General features: G+C 39.3%; 1 protein-coding gene and 1 long non-coding RNA gene across 3 annotated transcripts in view; both read left to right on the forward strand.

The window, feature by feature from the left end:
• Positions 389-18192, forward strand: LOC109822682. Its single transcript, XR_002242217.1, has 3 exons — positions 389-478; positions 15980-17269; positions 17406-18192. It is a non-coding gene; the product is annotated as an uncharacterized LOC109822682 (long non-coding RNA).
• LOC109822681 (NAC domain-containing protein 21/22-like) overlaps positions 18621-21752 on the forward strand; it is a 4073-nt gene continuing 941 nt past the window's right edge. Inside the window, exons 1-3 of one of the 2 annotated variants that reach the window (XM_020388914.1) lie at positions 18621-18889; positions 20401-20672; positions 21701-21752. In XM_020388914.1, coding sequence (XP_020244503.1) covers positions 18706-18889; positions 20401-20672; positions 21701-21752 — 508 coding nt within the window. In that variant the 5' untranslated portion in view covers positions 18621-18705. The remainder of the gene's footprint in view (positions 18890-20400; positions 20673-21700) is intronic. The other variant, XM_020388913.1, reaches the window with a different exon arrangement.

A 21752-nucleotide genomic window follows, 5' to 3' on the forward strand; every position in this document is an offset into this window, starting at 1 on the left:
AGTTCTGATAGACTCTACTTATGATGTAGATCACCTCACTCCTATATGGATAATTCTGATAGGATCCATATTGCTGCCCGCTGCCCCTTAACCCCCTAACCCCAATAGTTCCATCCATCATTTTCATATTCTTTGTAACTACACTCATTAACCACCTATTAAATCCTCCATTCCTCCAACTTCTCCATCATACTAAACTCAAATTAGCGTAATGTGATGCCCGCACCAAGTGACTAGCGAAGGACTGGGGAGAAGGCTAAGCATTTGGGCCAAGTGCAGGTAAATCTTTTCATGGGCCCACTAAGAAACCTGTGTAATCTGGGCCCAGCAATATCTACACAGAAATGCAGCTACGTTTTGGAGATAGATTCTCATTGTACAGCGAGACCCAAGGTCTGACTCCAATGAGAAATCTAGGGTTCTTTCCTTCCTGTTCCCGAGGAATTCGATGCAATTTGATGCCAAGAGAAAATTTTGGGTAATTAATTCAACCTGAGTTTTATTCAATTAGGTTTCTGAATGATTATTTTCTTCGATTATTCTTTTGTTGAATTACTGGCTGCAAATACAACTTGTTGCGTGGCATCGTACCATTATATGATTAAATCGTACAAAGTTTGTTAATTTCGCGACATAAAGCTATACTGTGTACACAGCACACTGAGTAGTATGTAAATATTTACAAATATATAAATGCAGAATGTGTTAGGATATGTGAAGCCTAACTATCAGACATGCCCTATGCTTCAGAAGAGAGGAGGAACAAAGTTGGAACAGGAGGAACATGATTGACGACGACGAAGTTCAAGCAAAACGACGAAGGAGACAGTTTTCTGCATCGCGGTCGACCGGCCATGGCGCGGCGGTCGACCGACGTAGAGAGCTCGATCAGGAATAGGATTCGTCGCGGTCGACCGCATGTGGTGCTGCGGTCGACCGGAGTCGGGTTTTAGCCCAGATTCGTTATTTAACCTGTTTTGTTCTGTTTCTTTTTTTACTTGTTAAACCCTTAAGTCTATAAAAGGGTTGATTAGGGCATGATGAAAAAGATGAAAAATAGTGAATTTTTCTCCTGCGGCGGCCGTGGACGTAGTTTCTCACATTGAGAAGCGAACCACGTAAATCTTGTGTGTTTGAGATTGTTTGATTTTCTCTCTTCTCTCCTAAATCTCTATTTCCAAATCACATCAGGGGGGTTGTGCATCTCCAACAAGTGGTATCAGAGCGACCAGGTTCGGCGCGAGCGATTTGAGGTCAGAGACAATGAGATCTGAGAAAGAAACATCCAAGATTGAGAAGTTTGATGGAACAAACTTCGGGTTCTGGAAGATGCAGATGGAGGACTACCTCTATCAGAAGGATTTATACCTACCATTGGGAGAGAAGCCGACGGATATGAAAGATGCGGATTGGAAGCTATTGGATCGAAAGGCCCTTGGAGCGATCAGGTTGACCTTGTCTAAATCAGTAGCGTTCAACATCAAGAATCAGAATACGACGGCGGATCTCATGGCGGCGTTGTCCAGTATGTATGAGCAGCCCTCTGCGGCGAATAAGGTACATCTCATTAAAAAGTTGTTTAATTTGAGGATGTCCGAGAGCCAGAAATTCAAGGAACACCTGAACGAGTTTAACGAGATCACGGATCAACTAAACTCGGTCAATATTCAGTTTGACGATGAAATCCAAGCCCTCTTGATACTTGGTCAATTGCCCGACAGTTGGAAGGGTACCGTTATCTCGATCAGCGGACAGTTGGAAGGGTACCGTTATCTCGATTAGCGGATCATGTGGCAAATCAAAACTGAAGTTTTCAGAGGTGGTGGACATGATTATGACTGAGGAAATAAGAAGACAAGAGGAAGGGATTTCTAATTCAGGGTCGGCGTTGAATCTTGAGGGCAGAGGAAGAAACAGAAACAGAAATAGAGGGAGTAGCCGAGGAAGATCTAACTCGAGGAACGGAAGGCCAAAGTCCAGGAATGGCAAGGGCAAGAAGGAGATCGATTGCTGGAATTGTGGCAAGTTTGGCCACTATGAGAATCAGTGCCGAGAACCCAAGAAGGACAAGGAGAACAAGACTGAAGCGAACGTGGCCTCAGGAGAATCAGATGATGCCCTAATCTGTTCGTTGGAGAGCAAAACTGAATCGTGGGTGCTGGATTCAGGAGCTTCGTTTCATGCTACCTCAAATAGAGATTTATTTGAGAACTACGTTTCAGGAAACCTAGGAAAAATCTATCTTGGTGATGATCAGCCTTGTGACATTGTTGGCAAAGGAGTCGTGCAAATCAAGCTCAATGAGTCTACATGGAAGCTGAGTGATGTGAGACATATTCCTAGCTTGAGGAAAAATCTGATTTCCATAGGACAATTGGCGAAAGAGGGATACGTATCAACCTTTGCATGTGATACATGGAAGGTTACAAAGGGATCCATGGTTGTTGCCCGTGGTACGAAGACGGGATCTCTCTACATGACGATAGATGCACGAGGTTCCATTGCAGTGGCTGAAGGCAGTGAAGACCCAAATTTGTGGCACCAGAGGCTAGGTCACATGAGTAGCAAAGGCCTAAAGGTTATGCAATCGAACGGGAAGTTACCAGGTTTGAGATCGGCTGATATTAACCTATGTGAAAGCTGCATTCTAGGGAAACAAAAGAGAATAAGCTTCAAAAGGGTGGGCATAACCCCTAAAGAAGAGAAGCTTGAGTTAGTTCACACAGATGTGTGGGGCCCAGCATCAGTTCCATCCACCGGCGGAAGGTTATATTTCGTGACCTTTATAGATGATCACTCGAGGAAGACTTGGGTCTATTTCATGAAACACAAATCAGAAGTGTTTGAAGTCTTCAAGCGATGGAAGGCTATGGTTGAGAACGAGACCGGTTTGAAGATCAAGAAGCTTCGTTCTGACAACGGCGGCGAGTATGAAGACTCAGAGTTCAAGAAGTTCTGTTATGACAGCGGCATTAGATTAGAGAGGACAGTGCCAGGTACACCCCAGCAGAATGGCGTAGCAGAACGCATGAACAGAACATTGACTGAGAGAGCCAGAAGTATGCGGTTACAAGCAGGTTTTCCAAAGCAATTCTGGGCAGAAGCAGTCAACACAGCTGCCTACTTGATCAACCGGGGACCATCAGTGCCTTTGGAGCACAAAATACCTGAAGAAGTATGGAGTGGAAGCCTACTTGATCAACCGGGGGCCATCAGTGCCTTTGGAGCACAAAAATACCTGAAGAAGTATGGAGTGGAAAGCAGGTAAACCTTTCTCACCTGAGAGTATTTGGTTGTGTTTCTTATGTTCATCTGAGTGATCATGCAAGAAACAAACTTGATCCTAAGTCTTTGAAATGTTTCTTTGTTGGCTATGGCGGTGATGAGTTTGGCTACAAATTTTGGGATGAGCAGAACAAGAAAATCATCAGAAGCAGGGATGTGGTCTTTAACGAATCAGTCCTCTACAAAGACCGTGATGCAGTTCAGCCCACTAGCTCGATGCAGAGTGATCCTACATATTTCGAGTCAGATTATGCCTCAGGTGGAGGCAATCCCGAAGCTAGTTCTGATGAAGAAGAAGAGATGATGGATGAGACCACTTCAGAGGGGGCAGATGAAGATGAAGAGCCTGTTTCGCCCGTTAGAGAGTTGAGGCGGTCAGCTAGAGTCCCCAAGCCTAATCCGAAGTACCCATCACTACAGCCCAGAGCTCATCTCAATTACCTACTTTTGAGTGACGGTGGAGAGCCAGAAAGTTATGATGAGGCTCTTCGAGTGGATGATGCGAGCAAGTGTGAGCTCGCCATGAAAGATGAAATAAAATCCTTGAACACCAACAAGACATGGGAACTTGCGAAGCTACCAACGGGGAAAAAGGCCTTGAGCAATAAATGGGTGTACAGAATCAAAGAGGAACATGATGGTTCCAAGAGATACAAGGCCAGATTGGTGGTTAAAGGATTTCAGCAGAGGGAAGGAGTTGATTACACAGAGATCTTCTCTCCAGTAGTCAAACTGACTACCATCAGAACAGTCCTGAGTATTGTTGCAGCTGAAGATCTACATCTCGAGCAGCTAGATGTGAAGACAGCTTTCCTCCACGGTGACCTAGAGGAAGAGATATATATGCAGCAGCCAGAGGGGTTTACTCAGAAGGGAAAAGAGAGGATGATATGCAGATTGAAGCTTGTACGGCCTGAAACAAGCTCCAAGGCAATGGTACAAAAAGTTTGATGGATTCATGCACAGGAACGGTTATTCCAGATGCAATGCTGATCATTGCTGTTTTGTCAAAGAGTTTGACAAGAGTTACATCATCCTACTCCTATATGTCGACGACATGCTAGTAGCCGGTTCAGATATGACAGAGATCAAGAAACTGAAGAAGCAGCTGTCGAGTGAGTTCGACATGAAGGATCTAGGCGCAGCGAAGCAGATATTGGGAATGAAGATCAGTAGAGATAAACTCTTGGGCACACTGCGGCTATCTCAGGCCGAGTATATTCGACGGGTGCTTGAGTGATTCGGCATGAGTGGTGTTAAGGCCGTTAGCACACCGTTAGCTAGTCATTTCAAATTGACTAAGGAGCAGTGTCCCGAGACTGATGAAGAGAAAGACTACATGGCTAAGGTTCCATATGCTTCAGCCATTGGAAGCCTTATGTACGCCATGGTATGCACGAGACCCGACATTGCTCATGCAGTGGGAGCTGTGAGCAGATTTATGTCAGATCCATGAGAGCAGCACTGGGAAGCAGTAAAGTGGATTCTGAGATACCTGCGAGGTACAATAGAAGATTATTTATGCTTCAGAAGAGGCAAGTTAGTCCTGCAGGGTTTTGTTGATGCAGACTATGCTGGTGAGATAGACCAGAGAAGAAGCACTACGGGATATGTATTCACTTTGGGCTCTACAGCTATTAGTTGGATTTCTCAGTTGCAGAAGATCGTTGCTTTATCAACGACAGAGGCTGAATATGTTGCTGTGACAAAGGCAAGCAAGGAGATGATATGGTTGTAGGGTTTCTTGGAGGATGAGAAGAGTGTCTTACATTGTGATAGCCAGAGCGCAATTCATTTGGCAAAGAATCCCGCTTTTCATGCAAGGACCAAACACATACAGGTCCGCTACCACTTCATAAGATCAGCGTTGGACGAGGACATGTTGGAACTTGTGAAGATTCAAGGAAGCAAGAACCCGGCTGATATGCTTACCAAGGTTGTCACTACAGAGAAACTGAAGTTGTGCTCAACTTCAGTTGGCCTCAGCACTTGATGATATGGAGGCCGTCGCCGCAGAGAGAGCTGAAAGAGATTGATAGTTAGTCTCCAAGTGGGAGATTGTTAGGATATGTGAAGCCTAACTATCAGACATGCCCTATGCTTCAGAAGAGAGGAGAAACAAAGTTGGAACAGGAGGAACATGATTGACGACGACGAAGTTCAAGCAAAACGATGAAGGAGACAGTTTTCTGCATCGCGGTCGACCGGCCATGGCGCGGCGGTCGATTTCGAACAGCATCGCGGTCGACCGGATGTGGTGCGGCGGTCGACCGGAGTCGGATTTTGGCCCAGATTCGAATTTTGACCTGTTTTGATCTGTTTCCTTCTTTAGTTATTTAACCCTTAAGTCTATAAAAGGGTTGATTAGGGCATGATGTATTGAGACGAAAAATAGTGAATTTTTCTCCTGCGGCGGCCGTGGACGTAGTTTCTCACATTGAGAAGCGAACCACGTAAATCTTGTGTGTTTGAGATTGTTTGATTTTCTCTCTTCTCTCCTAAATCTCTATTTCCAAATCACATCAGGGGGGTTGTGCATCTCCAACAGAATGGAGTTACACATTTATGCAGATATGTTTGATTCTCAGTTACTCAAATGTGATAATTCTGTAGCTCTAAGCACTAAGAAAAATTTGGTCTGTAACGCCGGAATAGTAATTGTATATAGATGAAAAAATACTGAATTTTTTATCTAACCATAAGTTCACCAGGTACAGTGCCTGGATGAGAATAGGTTGCGATACCGTATATTTACATCAGAAGAAATGCCAAACTATCATTATCAGAACTGGATTTCTTATTATCCTATAATATTTTTGAGTTGAATGTATTTTGTTGTAAGTACACACCTGTCTGTTATCAAAATGGACTTGAACACTCATTGTATATGTGCATCCACTTATTCGTGCGTGTATTGAATTATGATATATGTATGTTTCAGTTTGAAATAACCAACGAAATATAATAATGTTATAGGAACTTAATTCTCATAACACGTGAATGGAAAAACAATATTGAGTGCTTTTGCTTTCCATAAGATTACATGAAATTCCACTTGTCCTCCTTATTTAGCAAAGGAAAGGAGAAGATGATCCATCAGTTGAAGTTCTCCTTTATAGAACAGGTGATTAGCTATCATATGAGACAACTGTTGTGATCTAAGCACATTATCTTAGCTCACTTGTTGGACTGCTTTATGTGGTCTGAGCTTACTTTTACTTTCAGTTTACCTTCTGTAATAAGCAGATAGAGGTTGCTTTCTATATTTAAGCCAGATATAAGAAAATGCTACAAGCAGTCAAATTCTTGTACTCTGTATACTAGAGTAATGTGGCTTAAAATTTTTTGCTAGTTTGAAAACTGATTAATTTCCCCTTATGAAGTGTTTTCATTGTATTTGCTCCTTAATATTAAATTTTCTAACCTAAAAAGGCACCCGCTGGTGTATCCCTAAAATTGCGTTTGTAGATGACCAGATATATGTGGCAATTGCCATTTCAGTTATCCATACAGATTAGTTTCATTATCAAGATAATAATGTGCATACCATTTACAACTGTGAGGCCTCTGAAACATAGATGGTATCCTTCCTAAACAAGTGTGGGAAACTCACAGCTACCATGTTTACCATCCAAAGTAATATAAATGAAAAAAAATCAACTTGATATCATGTTACACCATTTATGAATCAAGCTCAAGTTTCATTAACCTTGGGACCGTTGCCACTTGTTCTTTAGCATTATATATAGTTATTTGTTAATCAGTAGTGAGCTAGTGAACTGGTGGGGATCCTGGCTTGCCTGATTCGTTGTTTTCACAACTTCATAAAATTGCAGTAGTTAATGTATGGATTAGCTAATTTTGCTTCCTACCTCAATTAATGAACTCTACTTTGTTTAGTGCAAATGATATGATTTATACTATTAAATGTGTATCATAATTTTTGAAAATGCTGGTTCAAGGGCAAAAATAATCGCTCATAACAACTTGGATCATTGAGATATTATATGAGGTGGACCTCTAGATGATGGCTTGAAATATTCCCTTCCACAACTTGAGGGGAAAAGAGTCGTGATCTCGTGCATAAAAAATTAGGCAACTTGTCATTTACCCATCAAATTTGACTCGGGGAAAAAAAGAAACTTCATTAACTTTGATCTCCCTTCCCTTTTATCCATGAGTCCTATACAGGTTTTCAACTGTTATCCTGAAATTGATTTTCTTCACCAACAAGTTAACAGCAAAGAACATTGGAGTTAGTTGTGGTCTTTTTCAGGACCATCCCAACTCAAGTTGAACAACATCTTTCAAGAATTTTAGGTGTCGTAGAAGATTGGACAATCATCTCTTAGATACGAGTCCTGACTTGGTTTCTTTCTAGACTGTTTCCATATCTAAGTACTTTGGACACTTGCTTTGTTGCATGAGGTCCAACTGTGCCACTAATAAGCACAATATTCCCAGATTGACTAGCCTTCTTTGTTTTATGCCAGCCTTTTTCTTCTCTATAGTTGCTGGCTTCCATGGTATGATCGAGACTTTTGAGTGTTAACAACAAATATGGCAATCCGTAATGCCCTTTCTTACTGCCAAAATTTTATTGTGATAAATATTGTGCTGTGGCATTGATACTTTTTACTGCAGGAATCAATGAGTCACTTGAATTTGTCTGTATAGTCTGAAAGTGGTTTCCATGGCCTATAAATGAATTGACGCAGTTAGTTCAACTGTTGATTAGAAGCTAGTTTGGTGACGACGTCTATCATTTTCCTCTGAAAGCAGCAACACTGAAATTGTGGGTTAAATAACTTGATTCATGTCTTGACTATTTTACCAGAACGAGTCTTATGGTCTTATTCCATATTGCTAATCTACAAATAGTGGCGATGACTGTTATTTAATAGTTATATGCTTAGTTATATAAATAAAGGATCACTTAGCTACCCCCAAAGACTTTGGATAAAGGCGGTCATTTTTATATGTTTGTGTGTATATTATGTGTATCTATACTACTTTATAAAGAGGAAAGTGAGGGCAATAGAAAGAGAAGGACTGGAGGAAAATTCCAATGCACCCCTTCATATCTAGAGCGGGATAAATGTAAATGTTGAGGGTAGTATTGGAAACTAAATTTGTAGGAGACGTCACTGTCAAACACCATGTCCACACAAATTTGATATTGTCAATCCCAATTTTTAAACTAACCTTGACAAAAGTTTTGAATTTGAACTAACTCTGGGGGTATAAAGAAGTAAAATTATCATCATTCTATTTTTCATACATCAAAATTAATCAATCTTTTGATATTGTCAGTCCTAATTTCCAAAGTAAACCCCATTGAGTTTTCTTTTTGCATTGTGAACAAACTTTAGCATATAAATGAGTGAAATTATCTATTTTTTTTCATCCTTCAACAATAGTCACTTCACCTAAATAGTTTATGAGACAATGAAAATTGAGAAATGAACTTAGCACCTTATAATGGACTTATTATTCGCTTAGAATGGACTTATTATTCATATGCATTTATTCAAAACAAAATTATAGAAAGGTCAAGCTTTAGATCTAATAATAATGCTTCGACAGTAGTAAGTCTTCATACTAATAACAAAAATCGAGTTGGATCTAATAATAATATTTCGACTATAATGACATATTCTTAATACTTTCTCTTTGATGTTGTGATTGGTGATTCGGATCCTCTTATTACCAAAAAAAATATAGTGGAGCGACTACTACTAAATGACAATCATTGATTAATTAATGGATGGTTGTGATTTTCCTTTTGAGTGTAAATTAGGAATAAGTGTCAATCATGGGGATATTGATGAGCATTAGATTTAAAATGAATCACAATCACCCACTAGATAATCAACGATTGTAACTAAAAGTAGTGATTCTTCCACTACTTTTTGATAGTGGAGAGGATCCAAACTCTAAATATTATTTATACTTCAATCATATGTACTTATAGACAAGGTTTTCAATATCGAATATCAGAAAAATATAGGATGACCAAAATTCATATCGGATTGCAGAGATTGGGGAAATATCGGGGATATGTGGTAAATATCGGAATGTCGTAATGGATGTTTGCATATATAGTATAATGCACTAAAATGCAATCTCAACATACTTAATAAAATCTAAGCATACAAAATGTAAACAATATATGTTTAGGATCGGTAATCAACCTTGTAAAACAAGCAGATGTACAACATTGCAACATTTCGTTTGATTTTTTTAGACCAAAATGTCATTTGATATAATGGAAAAACATGATAACTCGCCCAAAACTTGCCAAACACTGTATACTATTTTGTGACAAGCCATATAATAGGATATATCGACCAACATATCGGCCATATCGGGGAGATATCCCACAAAATAGTAAAAAAGTGGTAAAGGATATTTAGAGACCATATCGGTTGCGGAAAGCCATGTAAAAGGATATATCGGGTGACATATCGGGCTATGTTAGAGATATTTAAAACAATGCTTATAGATCTATTTTAATCTCATGCATCTGACGCAGCGCGGAAGTAGTAGCCTCGGAATCCACCAAGGAATATCTTCGAATCCATGAAGAGCTTCGAATCCATGAAAAAATATTAAGGAAAAAACAAAATTTTTATTAATCAAAAGTATGCCTCTAGGGCTTACAAGACTCTTCTTAAATAGAAAAAAAGAAACAAGACTCCTACAAGGATTCAAACTCTATCAAAAATAGTAAAAGAATTCCTAAAATATTAAAACTCCTAAAAAAGACTCCTTATTACTAGGAAAGTCCACCGGTCAAATCTGAGATTAAATCGGATTTGTTTCCTAAACAAAACAGACTCTTAAAATATTACTAAAAATAGTAAAAAACGAACAAAAGTGCAAATATCTCTCAAACCGGGGTTGGTTTGGATGGCTCCGTCTCGTTGAGATAGTCGATTTTCATATATAATTCATTAAATTTCGACGTACGGTTTGAAAGTTACGATCGTTTCTTCGAAACTAGTTATTTTCTTCGACCCTGCCCGCATTTGGACTTGCGACTGTCCCACTTTGACATAAACGTGTCTGCTGTGTGTTCTACATCAGTCCCCCCTGCTTGAAAAGAGATCGACCCTGGGCTTACACTTGCATGAATATTTATTTCTTTTGGTGGGTAATACTCAAACAAATATACAACATTAAAACTAGGAGAAATACCAAAATCTGTAGGAAGGTCAACCACATAAGCATTGTCGCTAATCTTTTTCAGTATTTTGCATGGACCATACTTCTTATTCTTCAGCTTGTTATAGGTGCCCACGGGAAAATGTTCTTTTCGCAGAAACACCATCACCATGTCTCCCTCTTCAAACACCTTCTGCCACCTGTGTCGATTAACATCATTCTTATATTTAGCATTAGACTGTTCTATCTTCTCCTTTACTTCCTGTTGGATAGCCCGTATCTTTTTAACCATTTGATCTGCAGGAACACTCTGTTCGGGAAGCTTAGGCAATGGAGCAAGGTCGAGATAATGATTCGAAAGCCTTCCATACACAATCACAAAGGGTGCCTTGCCTGTAGTTTGACTCTCCATACAGTTATAAGCAAACTCAGCATGTGCCAAAGCAAGATCCCACTGTTTCGGTCGATCTCCAGAGATGGATTTAAGAAGATTGCCGAGGATACGATTGACCACTTCAGTTTGGCCATCTGTTTGAGGGTGATAGGCAGTACTAAACTTAAGAGAAGTATTGAATCGCTGTCACAAAGTTCTCCAAAAGTAAGATAAGAACTTAGAATCTCGATCGGATGTAATGGACTTCGGCACTCCATGAAGGCGAACTATCTCCCGAAAGAAAAGATTGGCAATGTTGCTCGTATCTGCAGTCTTCTTGCACGGAATAAAATACGTCATCTTCGAAAACCTGTCAACCACAATAAAAACAGAATCCATGCCTCGTTGGGTTTGAGGCAGTCCCAACACAAAGTCCATAGAGATATCATGCCATGGGGCATCAGGAACAGGTAAATGTGTATACAATCCTGTATTCTGAGACTGTCCCTTAGCAACTTGACAAACTGGACAACGTCGCACATATTTTTCTGCTCCCTTCTTTAACTGAGGTCAGTAATATCGTTCTTCAATGACTGTAATTGTTTTATCACGTCCCAAGTATCCTCCTAGTCCGCCAGCATGAAGGTCTCGAATTATCTGCTCTCTTAGTGAACTCTAGGGTATGCACAATTGATCGCCATTAAATAGGTAACCATCCTGAATAAGAAAGCCTTTGACTGATTTATTTTCAAGGCAGTCATCCTAAATCTTCTTAAAATCTTCATCCTCTGCATACAGCTCCTTAAGGTACTCAAACCCAATCACTTCAGCCTTTAAAGTTACCAACAATCCAGTTCTCCTACTGAGTGCATCTGCAATCTTATTCTGCTGCCTGGATTTATGCTTCAAAACAAAGGTGAAACGCTGCGATATGCGATTCAATGAGCATGCATACAGTTGATGGTAGTCTGACTATTAAGGGTCTTCAAAGCCTGATGATCAGTGTGAAGCAAAAACTCTCTCGAGATCAAATAGTGCTCTCAATGCTTCAAAGACTGAACTATGACATATAACTCCAGCTCATATGTGGTCCACTTCTGCCGAGCTTCGCTGAGTTTCTCACTATAAAAAACAACTGGACGCCCTTTTCGAGATAAAACACCACCAATTCCTATGATGGACGCATCACAATCAACTTCAAAGACCTTTTGAAAATCTAGAAGTGCAAGTACTGGTACGGTGGATAATTTCTCTTTGATCAGTGCAAAGCTACGATCCGCATCGTCCCCCAATTGAATTTGCCTTTCTTCATGCACTCAGTGATAGGAGCTATAATACTGCTGAAGTTTCTGACAAATCTTCTGTAGAATGTTGCTAGGTCATGAAAACTATGAACTTCGCTTACCGTCTTCGGTGTAGGCCAATCTCGAATAGCACGGACCTTCTCTTCATCCACATGGATGCCTTCTGCGCTAACAACAAAGCCTAGGAATACAAGGCTACTGGTCATGAAGTTGCACTTCTTCAGATTGATGTACAACTTGTTCTCCTGCAAAACTATAAGTACCTCTCAAGTGGTTCAGATGTGCAGTCTCACTCTGGCTATAAATCAGGATATCATCGAAGTAAACTACAACGAACTTGCCGATAAAGGGTTTTAATACCTGATTCATCAAACGCATGAAAGTGCTTGGAGCATTAGAAAGGCCAAAAGGCATTACTAACCATTCATACAGACCTTCTTTTGTCTTGAATGCAGTCTTCCACTTATCTACTTCCCTAATCCGAATCTGATGATAACTACTCTTGAGATCTATCTTTGAGAACAATTTTAATCCAGATAACATGTCTAGCATGTCTTCCAGGCGTGGGATTGGAAATCGATACTTTACGGTGATTTTGTTGATAGTCATACTGTCCATACACATGCGCCACTCTTCGTTCTTCTTTGGGACTAATAGTGCTGGTACGACACATGGACTCATGCTAGGCCGTATAAGACCTTTCTGGACGAGATCATCCACCTGTTTCTGCAAAATCTCTCCTTTCTTCAGGTTCATCCGATAGTGTGGCAGATTTGATAGTCGAGATCTGGGGATGAAATCAATCTGATGTTGCATGTCTCGAAGCATTGGTAATTTAGAAGGCAGATCGTTAGGCATAACTGTTTCAAACTGCTGCAAGAGGGTTTGAACTCCAGGTGGAATTTCGGCTGTGGTAGAATCCTTCTTTCCCGACAAAACAAGAGCATAAACCTCATTGGACTGTTTCACTTCTTTCATAATATCTTCATTGTCAACGATCAAGAAAGTCTTCTTTTTAGCCACATTAGATTGACAGACCCCTTCTCAGTTAGAGGCTTGAGCACAATTCGTCGACCATCCTTCTTAAATATATAAACATTATCCTTTCCCCGATGTGTGACATCAACATCAAACTGCCATGGCCTGTCTAATAAGATATGACATGCGTCCATCTCAACTACATCACATAACGTCTCATCGATATAAGTTCGGCCAATGGAAAAGGATACTCGACACACTTCATCAACTTGTACGTCGCTATCCTTTCGAATCCAACCAATCTTGTAAGGGACGGGATGCTTCTCTGTCTTTAATCCTAACTTCTCCACCATGCGCCGAGAGACAATATTCTCGCTGCTCCCACTATCAATGATGACATCACAGATCTTTTGTTTCACGGTGCATCTCGTGCGGAAGATGTTATGTCTCTGCGGTGGCTCTTTTATTTTTAGGGCCAACAATAGACGCCGCACAACACATAAGAGTTGTTCCTCATCATCATCAGGATCCAATCCACCATCGTAGTCTTCAACTTCGCCACGGTCTGTAACTTCATCTTCATGATCCACTATGTTCACAACACCTCTTTTAGGGCACTAATTGGATCGATGATCAGGCTGTCCACATGTATAGCACTTGATTGGGTCAGGCTTGGCATATGGGTTCGGAGGTGTAGTCTTCTTTGCAGTTGTTATCGCTGGACCATTGCCCTTCTCCGTTGTAGTATCTTGATTAGAAACTGTTTGGGACTGTCTACCACGATTAAAGCTCGTGCGCGATCCGTCGGAAGCTGCCCATGGGCCTTTACTATTTCGTCCGAGTTGTCGCTCCACCTTCTCGGCTAGGTTAACCGTGTCTGCTAAGGTATAGGTCTGCTGTAGAGATACATGATCCTGAATCGCCATCTTCAACCCCCCTGTATCGAGATATCTGTTGGGCCTTGCTCTCGTGTAAGTTGTTGCGGGATGATAGTCGATAGAATTCCTGTGTATACTCATCCACGGTTCTTCCACCCTGCTTACAATTCTGATACTGCCTGAATAAAACTTGTTCATAATTGCTTGGCAAGAAACGGGCTCTTAATAGCTTCTTCATCTTTTCCCACCTATCGACCTTCAGTTTTTCTTGACGAGATCGATTCAGACAAACAGATTCCCACCAAGCTGAAGCTCCACCTTTGAGTCGATAAACTACTAATTTTACCTTTCGTTCTTCTGGGATCTCCGTATACTCAAAGAATCTCTCTACTTCTATAATCCAGTCGAGGAACTCTTCAATATGAAGTTGCCCGTTGAAAGATGACAGATCCATCTTCATCTTGAAACTTCAAGCGTCATAATTATCCCTTCGTCGTCGGTCTCTGCGATAAACACCGTGGCGTGGGGGTGCATAGGGATCTTCCTCGCTGTCGGATTCTTCATATGGAGTTAGATCACGTCGTTGGCGACCATCAACGCGATTGTGAACTCCCATCGGGTTCAGACGCTCCACTACCATCGTAAGTTGCTCTATGGCAGCCCTCATCTGATCACCATTGGTCTTCAGTTGATCTACGTCCGACCTCAGCACGTCGAACTCAGTTCGAAAAATAGGGGCTTCATCACCTGCCATCGGATCGGAGGAACAAGTCTCTGATATCAATTGACGCAACGCGGAAGTAGTAGCCTCGGAATCCACCAAGTAAAATCTTCGAATCAACGAAGAGCTTCGAATCCACGAAGAAATATTAAGGAAAAAACGAAATTTTTATTAATCAAAAGTATGCCTCTAGGGCTTACAAGACTCTTCTTAAATAGAAAAAAAAAGAAACAAGACTTCTACAAGGACTCAAACTCTACCAAAAATAGTAAAAGAATTCCTAAAATATTAAAACTCCTAAAAAAGACTCCTTATTACTAGGAAAGTTCACCGGTCAAATCTGAGATCAAATCGGATTTGTTTCCTAAACAAAACAGACTCTTAAAATATTATTAAAAATAGTAAAAAACAGACAAAAGTGTAAATATCTCTCAAACCGGGGTTGGTTTGTATGGCTCCGTCTCGTCGAGATAGTCGATTTTCATATATAATTCATCCAATTCCGATGTATGGTTTGAAAGTTACGACCGTTTCTTCGAAACTAGTTATTTTTTCCGACCAGACCCGTATTTGGGCTTGTGACTGTCCCACTTTGACATAAACGTGTCTGCTGTGTGTTCTACATTAGCATCTTTGGACTTAAAAAAATCCTTATCAAGAAATATTTTTCTTTCTGAAAATTCAAAATGAACAAAGTAAAATTGTTTGAATGATACATCTAAGAACCAATAAAAATGTTCGTTTGGATTGTATTGAATAAAAATTGAGCTATATACTTCAACAATCTTGAAGTTTGTAAGGATTTCTCTTAGAGATTAGCTATCAAATCATACATTTACTTTTGATTTTTCTAGTTTTACAATAATAACTAAAATTGAGACACAGATATATTTCCTTTTCACTTTAGATTTTTGGAGCAGGTGCATTATGCACGTGCATGTTGGCTAGTCAACAATATAAAGAACTTATGAAATTACACTGCCATATGCCTAACCAACAACTTGTGACTTGCCCACAGTAATTGATGCACTAATATATGCCACACAATGAGCTGAAAAGTTACAGAGGACCATACAGAGACATGTAAATTTTATGTCTCGAGCATTTCTAGTTGCATGCATTCAGTTTGTATATTGATTACAACTAAGGTTAAAAAAAATGTTATACCCATTTATCGAAAATAAGGTGTGTATCTACTGTAAAAGTAAAATATTCTTCACATTAGAAGTAGATGCTAAAACTGTCTTATTCTATTGCTTTCAATTTTTTTCAGGTTGGATTCAGATTTTTCTACCTGATGAAACCATTTGGTTCAACTTTTCCTATTGCCAATCTACATATTCCTATTGGGCACGCTTTTCACTTTTGAATTTCCTGAATCAAAAAGAAGATCTGAGGAAATTCCAAAATCGCTTTCCATTGGAATGCTCTTGGGATCACATACGTCTCCACTTCAGTAAAAAGCAACCCTCTCCCTTTCTCTTGAATGCGACCCTGGTTAGTCTCCCTCAAATGGAAATTAGGCCATTGGCCTATCATAAGGAATTATCCAAATTAAGTACTTAATCTATCATATCATTTGGTGCAACATCAATACCAGTGTTTGGATCAACATTATAGTTTACCTAACTACATTTGACTCTTCTTTAACAGGTTAGTACATTTTCAGGGTTTTTTGAAGGCATCGACTACTTCACTTACTCTATTGGACATCTTATTGTTATACCGTTAATCAACAAATTGAGATCATAGAATTTTTGCCGGAAGTTTGACATGAAGCCTTGTAAGATTATTCTGATGTCTGTATTATCTTAATATAATGTTGCAGAAGAAGAATTAATGAGATAGGCATGTGCCCTCACGCATGTGACAACTTTTGATAATTAGGGATGGCCGTTTTCCCCCCACATGTATTGTTGATATTCTACAGCAAATAGGGAGAGTTGAAACTCTGAAATTCGCTGAAAGCAATTCCATTTAAAAGTTCATTTATAATGTGATATTACAGTTCACTTTTTATTTTTTCCAAATTTACGCTGGAGATCTGCTTCATTAACCTACTTGTTATTAGTATTGAGTTCATGAAGGGAAACTTACAACACAGCTCTTGTAGGGGTAGACATGCAAATTGTAACTGATTTCTATTTGCAACATATCATATACTATTTCTCAGCTTTTGCGTTGAATTCAAGCGCTATTGATTGATCCTCTATTTTTATTAGGGCCAGATCCATGTTTGTATGCATCAGAAGATTTTGGAGGCAACGTGATGAAGATCAGACTTCTGAAATACCATGGTGTTTGTTTAGTGACAAACCCAGAGAGTTTTGTTACAGTATAGCGGCTCACTTACATCATCAATTGACAAAGTCTGAGACGACGGTTTGAGAACGGGCATAGATTGCCTAATGGGATTAGGTCAAGACCACATGATGATTTACCCTACAATGCTTTACAACCTACGCAATCTCGCTTAATACCATCATAATTGTCATCATCCTGGACCCGTTTCATGCATCGGATGTCTTGGCCACTGCCAAATGGCGTTCAAACGTGCTGCAATGTCAGTTGACCCTCCCCACTATGCCTCATTCTTACATTGAATACATTAGCCTGTTAGCTAGATAATAAAGAACTTTGCTATCAAAGCAAAGAACCTGGTTGATGACAGTAAAGGCTTTGATATTGACCCTGTGCAGGCTCCACTCTTTGACATGTTGTGATCCCATCCGTTGGATCAACATCAACAATCGTGTCATAGTCCATCTGATCATGATCTGATTGTTGTAAGTGTCGATAAACATGTGCAGCCACGTGGAAGAACTTCAAAAGCGGGCAGGTTGGCACCGTAACTTACGCATACTGATGATCATCCTCCCATATCTAGAACTCCAGACTAGAACTCAGATGAGAAGTTGAAGGGACAGAGAAAGAAGAAATAACAAACTTGGCTTGGAGGGAAGTCAACAGTGTCATGCTGATACAGGGAGCTTTTACCTCAAATTTTTGTATTGGCTAAAACTGCCATAGAAAGATTAACTACTTTCCTTTTGTTTTTAGGCTTAATTGCACTTAACTGCCTCATAGTTTACCTGACCTTGCACTTAAATGACCTCTTTTTTCAAACCGAACAAAAAAATGCCCCAAAGTATTTTAATTTTGCAGATAAATGCCCTCAAAGTTTTAAAAATATTGCACGTTAATGCCCTCTTGTTTACCCAATGTCGCATATAAATGCCCCAAAGTTTGTAAATGGTGTCACTTAAATACCGCAAAGTATCTAAGAGTTTCACTTTAGTACCCTCTGTTGTATGACTTAGAGAAAAAACAACGATGTCTAGGTTTTTTTAGCCATGGGGTATTCACCTGCAATACTTAAATACTTTGGGTCATTTTCTTTGTACGGTTTGAAGCTATAGGGCATTTAAGCGCAAGATCAGGAAAACTATAGGGCGGTTAAGTGCAATTAAGCCTTGATTTTATTGGTCTTTGAGGTGTAGTTTTGTCAATATTGATTTGTTTAAATGATGGAGATTAATATGCCTGCATTATTTACATAATGAGAGTGATGACAACTTTTGTGAGATGATTATATGATTGCTGAGCCTTATTTGTATGACCATGTTGTGGCCCATGAATGGCACTGTTATCAGCTGGTTTCAATTGAGATCTGGTCTGATATCATACCGGTCCAGGCCCACTTATCTGATGCAAACTTTGTGGCTGTTTGCTGATTTAGGCTTGACTGATGATCCTCTTTTGCAACACGAACTTGGCGGCTGCTGGCCTTATGTCCACGTCAGCAGCATGCCAAGTAAGCAGAGGCATTTGGTAAGTAAGCATGAAGCATAATTCCATTCCCTTCCCGTTCCACCCAACTATCTCACCTCCTTTAATACCTCTGGAAGTTGACTTGTGCCTTGATCTATATAAAAGACCTTCCTTGTGTTGAGTTTCATTGACCTCTCCCGATCTCTTGTCCATATTCATCTCATCAGAATGAGCTACTTGAATATGATGGAGGCTAGATTGCCTCCAGGGTTCAGATTTCACCCTAGAGATGAAGAGCTCGTGTGCGATTACTTAACAAAGAAAATCTCAGGAGATAAAAGTGGAAGCTTGTTTGGTTGTCCTACCATGATCGATGTTGATCTCAACAAGTGTGAGCCATGGGATCTTCCAGGTGAGAACACTTAAACAAGCATTAAATTCTTGTCTTCACTACACTGGTTTACTTAGCATGACAAAAACTAGTTCGAAACGGTTACTAATATTTTCATATGACCTTGTGATTTGTTGTTTAACATATTGGAGTATGCCTCGACTCTATGTCTCTGTGCAGTAGCTCTTCTCTGTTGTTGAATTTGTTAGAGACTTACCTTGATTTCATACACGAAATTTTTAAATGATTGTTTCAGTTTAACCTTAGGTAATTGCAAGTTTTAAATTCAATTTGTAAACTTTATTGTGACTAAACTGATTATTTTTCAAGTTCATTTGACGATATAGTTTGTGTTCAAGGGAAACTAATAATCTTTTCGCCTAGTTGATGCTTAATATGATACAAAGTGTCATTCATCCTGGTAGCAGGTTGTTTTCTCTAAACCTATTATACATTGAGACGTGCGAAATAAATATGAAAAATTAAAAATCTTTTATAGAACCAACGTATGTTCCATTATCTTTTCTTGTGGAAAATTTGTTGTTCTTTCTTATTCAGATTCCCAATAAAATCTTTATATTTTCTCCTATTCTTGTCATGTTTACTCATCTCCTTCCTAATTAAATAATTTTATTTTTAAAACTCAGAAATAGATAAGTGTTTAAGTTATAATTATTGGCCCATATTTCGTGCCGTATGTAAGTTCAAAATAAGTCCCTTTCGTTGGACTTATCATCCCCCATAACAGAAAGATATTCCCTTTCTCAGGGTTTGTCTACATCCTAACTTCTTCATGTCTTTATTCTTTCTATTATTTTATCACTTGCCAACTGTTTGCATCCTAATCCTCAGGGAAGACCATCTAAGTTTGTGACAGTGGAAAGCTAAAAAACCTTTTGTCTGCTTTTGGATACTATAGGAAGACGAAGGTAATAAAATACAGAAAGTAAATTATTGCTTATTTTGCTTTTTTTTAAAAAAAAAAAAAAAAAAAAAAAAATCGAAGTGCCTCATTATATAAGTGTGTGGTTGAGGGGCAACCGATGTTAAGCTATTAGCCCATGAAACCTTTTGCTTAGCACAGTGGCTTTTCCTCGTGAACTTTCCAAAAACACTTCCATAGGACAACAAAACTAAACCCATGTACCTAAAAGAATGATCAAGAATTTATGTTGTTAGCCTATGAAACCCTTTTGCCCACAAATGAAAGTGAAAGCTCAAGTTAATTACAAGGGAATGAAAGCAGATAATTCTTGTTGTTATACTATTCTGTACTAAAAGGCTTTCATTTAAATTATAATGTTACAAATAGCTCTTTTCTCTTCTTTCCAACCATTTGCATACATATGGATGCTCAAAATAGAGAAATAAATCAAACTTGGAGGGGAAAAAAGTGTGTTCCAATTATATCGCATAAATTTTATTTAACTCTTTGAATAACTAAACAAAACTTATTAGAGTATCATGTCATATGATCACTATATTTAATTATTATTAAGTTGATGTCAACTGGTTTACATTTGAACTTGTAGAGATAGCTTGTGTGGGCGGCAAGGAGTGGTACTTCTACAGCCTTCGTGATCGAAAGTATGCAACGGGCCAAAGAACCAACAGGGCGACAGTATCAGGATACTGGAAGGCCACAGGCAAAGACAGACATGTAACTCGAAGGGGAGTGCTCGTGGGGATGAGGAAGACATTGGTGTTCTATCGAGGTAGAGCCCCTAAGGGGAGGAAGACTGACTGGGTCATGCATGAATTTCGAATGGAAGTATCTGATGACAAGTCAAAGTTTTCAGTTAAGGTAATAATCTCTTGCAACATATAGTTTTTCTTGTATGTATGCCCCTAAATATCATGCATACTTGCAAAACTACCCCCAATTCGCAGTGTTGTCTCTTAGTGTCAATTGCTAAGTAGACTTTTCATGATTTATTTGATGTTGATGAGCTTATTGTTGTAGTTGAATGTTGGGGGTCTGTAAATAGGCTAATGAGTAATTTTTGTTTTTTGTTTTTTTTGGGCTTTTTTTTTTTTTTTTTTTTGGGGGAGTAGTTAATGACTTATGAAGGTTACATAACTAGATGGGGACAGGTAATTAGATAGGTTCAAAGATCATAAAACAATGTAAATGGAGAATGTTTAGCTCATGATTTTGGGAATAAAATCAACAACAAACAATTAGCTAGTGGGTAGGAAGACAACTGGATAAATAAATAGGTAGCAGCTCACTAAAAATTAAAAAGGTACAACAACTAATAAGGTTGAACTTGGATTCCTTATTAAAAATAAGAACTATTTCCATCAAGGATTTGACTGAAACATATACTATTGATTAAGAGAGTTGACAAGCAGGCTACTTGAATGAATCATTCTACATGCTGATGATGCATAAGGAAGGTAAACATATTTGCATTTCTCCTACACCATATTTCAGTCACAACTTCATTTAGCACGTGACATAGCTGTCTTCCTAATTTTCTTACCATTTTGAATGGTTAATTGCGTATAGACCCCTTGTACTTCCGCACAATTTCGGATAGACCCTCTATAGTTCTATTCAGATAGACCCTACGGGTGAACTTTTTGTACTCTTTTGCCCTCAGAAAGTGAGATATTGTTATTTAACAAGTATACATCCTTAGGGTAAAAGAGTCAACGAACTTTCACTCCGGGGGTCTATTTGCAACAATAGAAGTGTAGAACTACAAGGGGTCTATCTGCAATTGGTCTATATCAGGGGGTATACCCTCCTGGAAAAATTTGCATGAACTGAAACAGAACAACTGCACTCACTACATGATTACTGATTCAAATTTTGATTTGAAACAGGAGGATTGGGTGTTATGTAGAGTATTCTACAAGAGTAGAGGCCTCGCCGCCA

This window comes from Asparagus officinalis, chromosome 8, assembly GCF_001876935.1.
Source record: "Asparagus officinalis chromosome 8, Aspof.V1, whole genome shotgun sequence".
Taxonomy (NCBI): Eukaryota; Viridiplantae; Streptophyta; class Magnoliopsida; order Asparagales; family Asparagaceae; genus Asparagus; species Asparagus officinalis.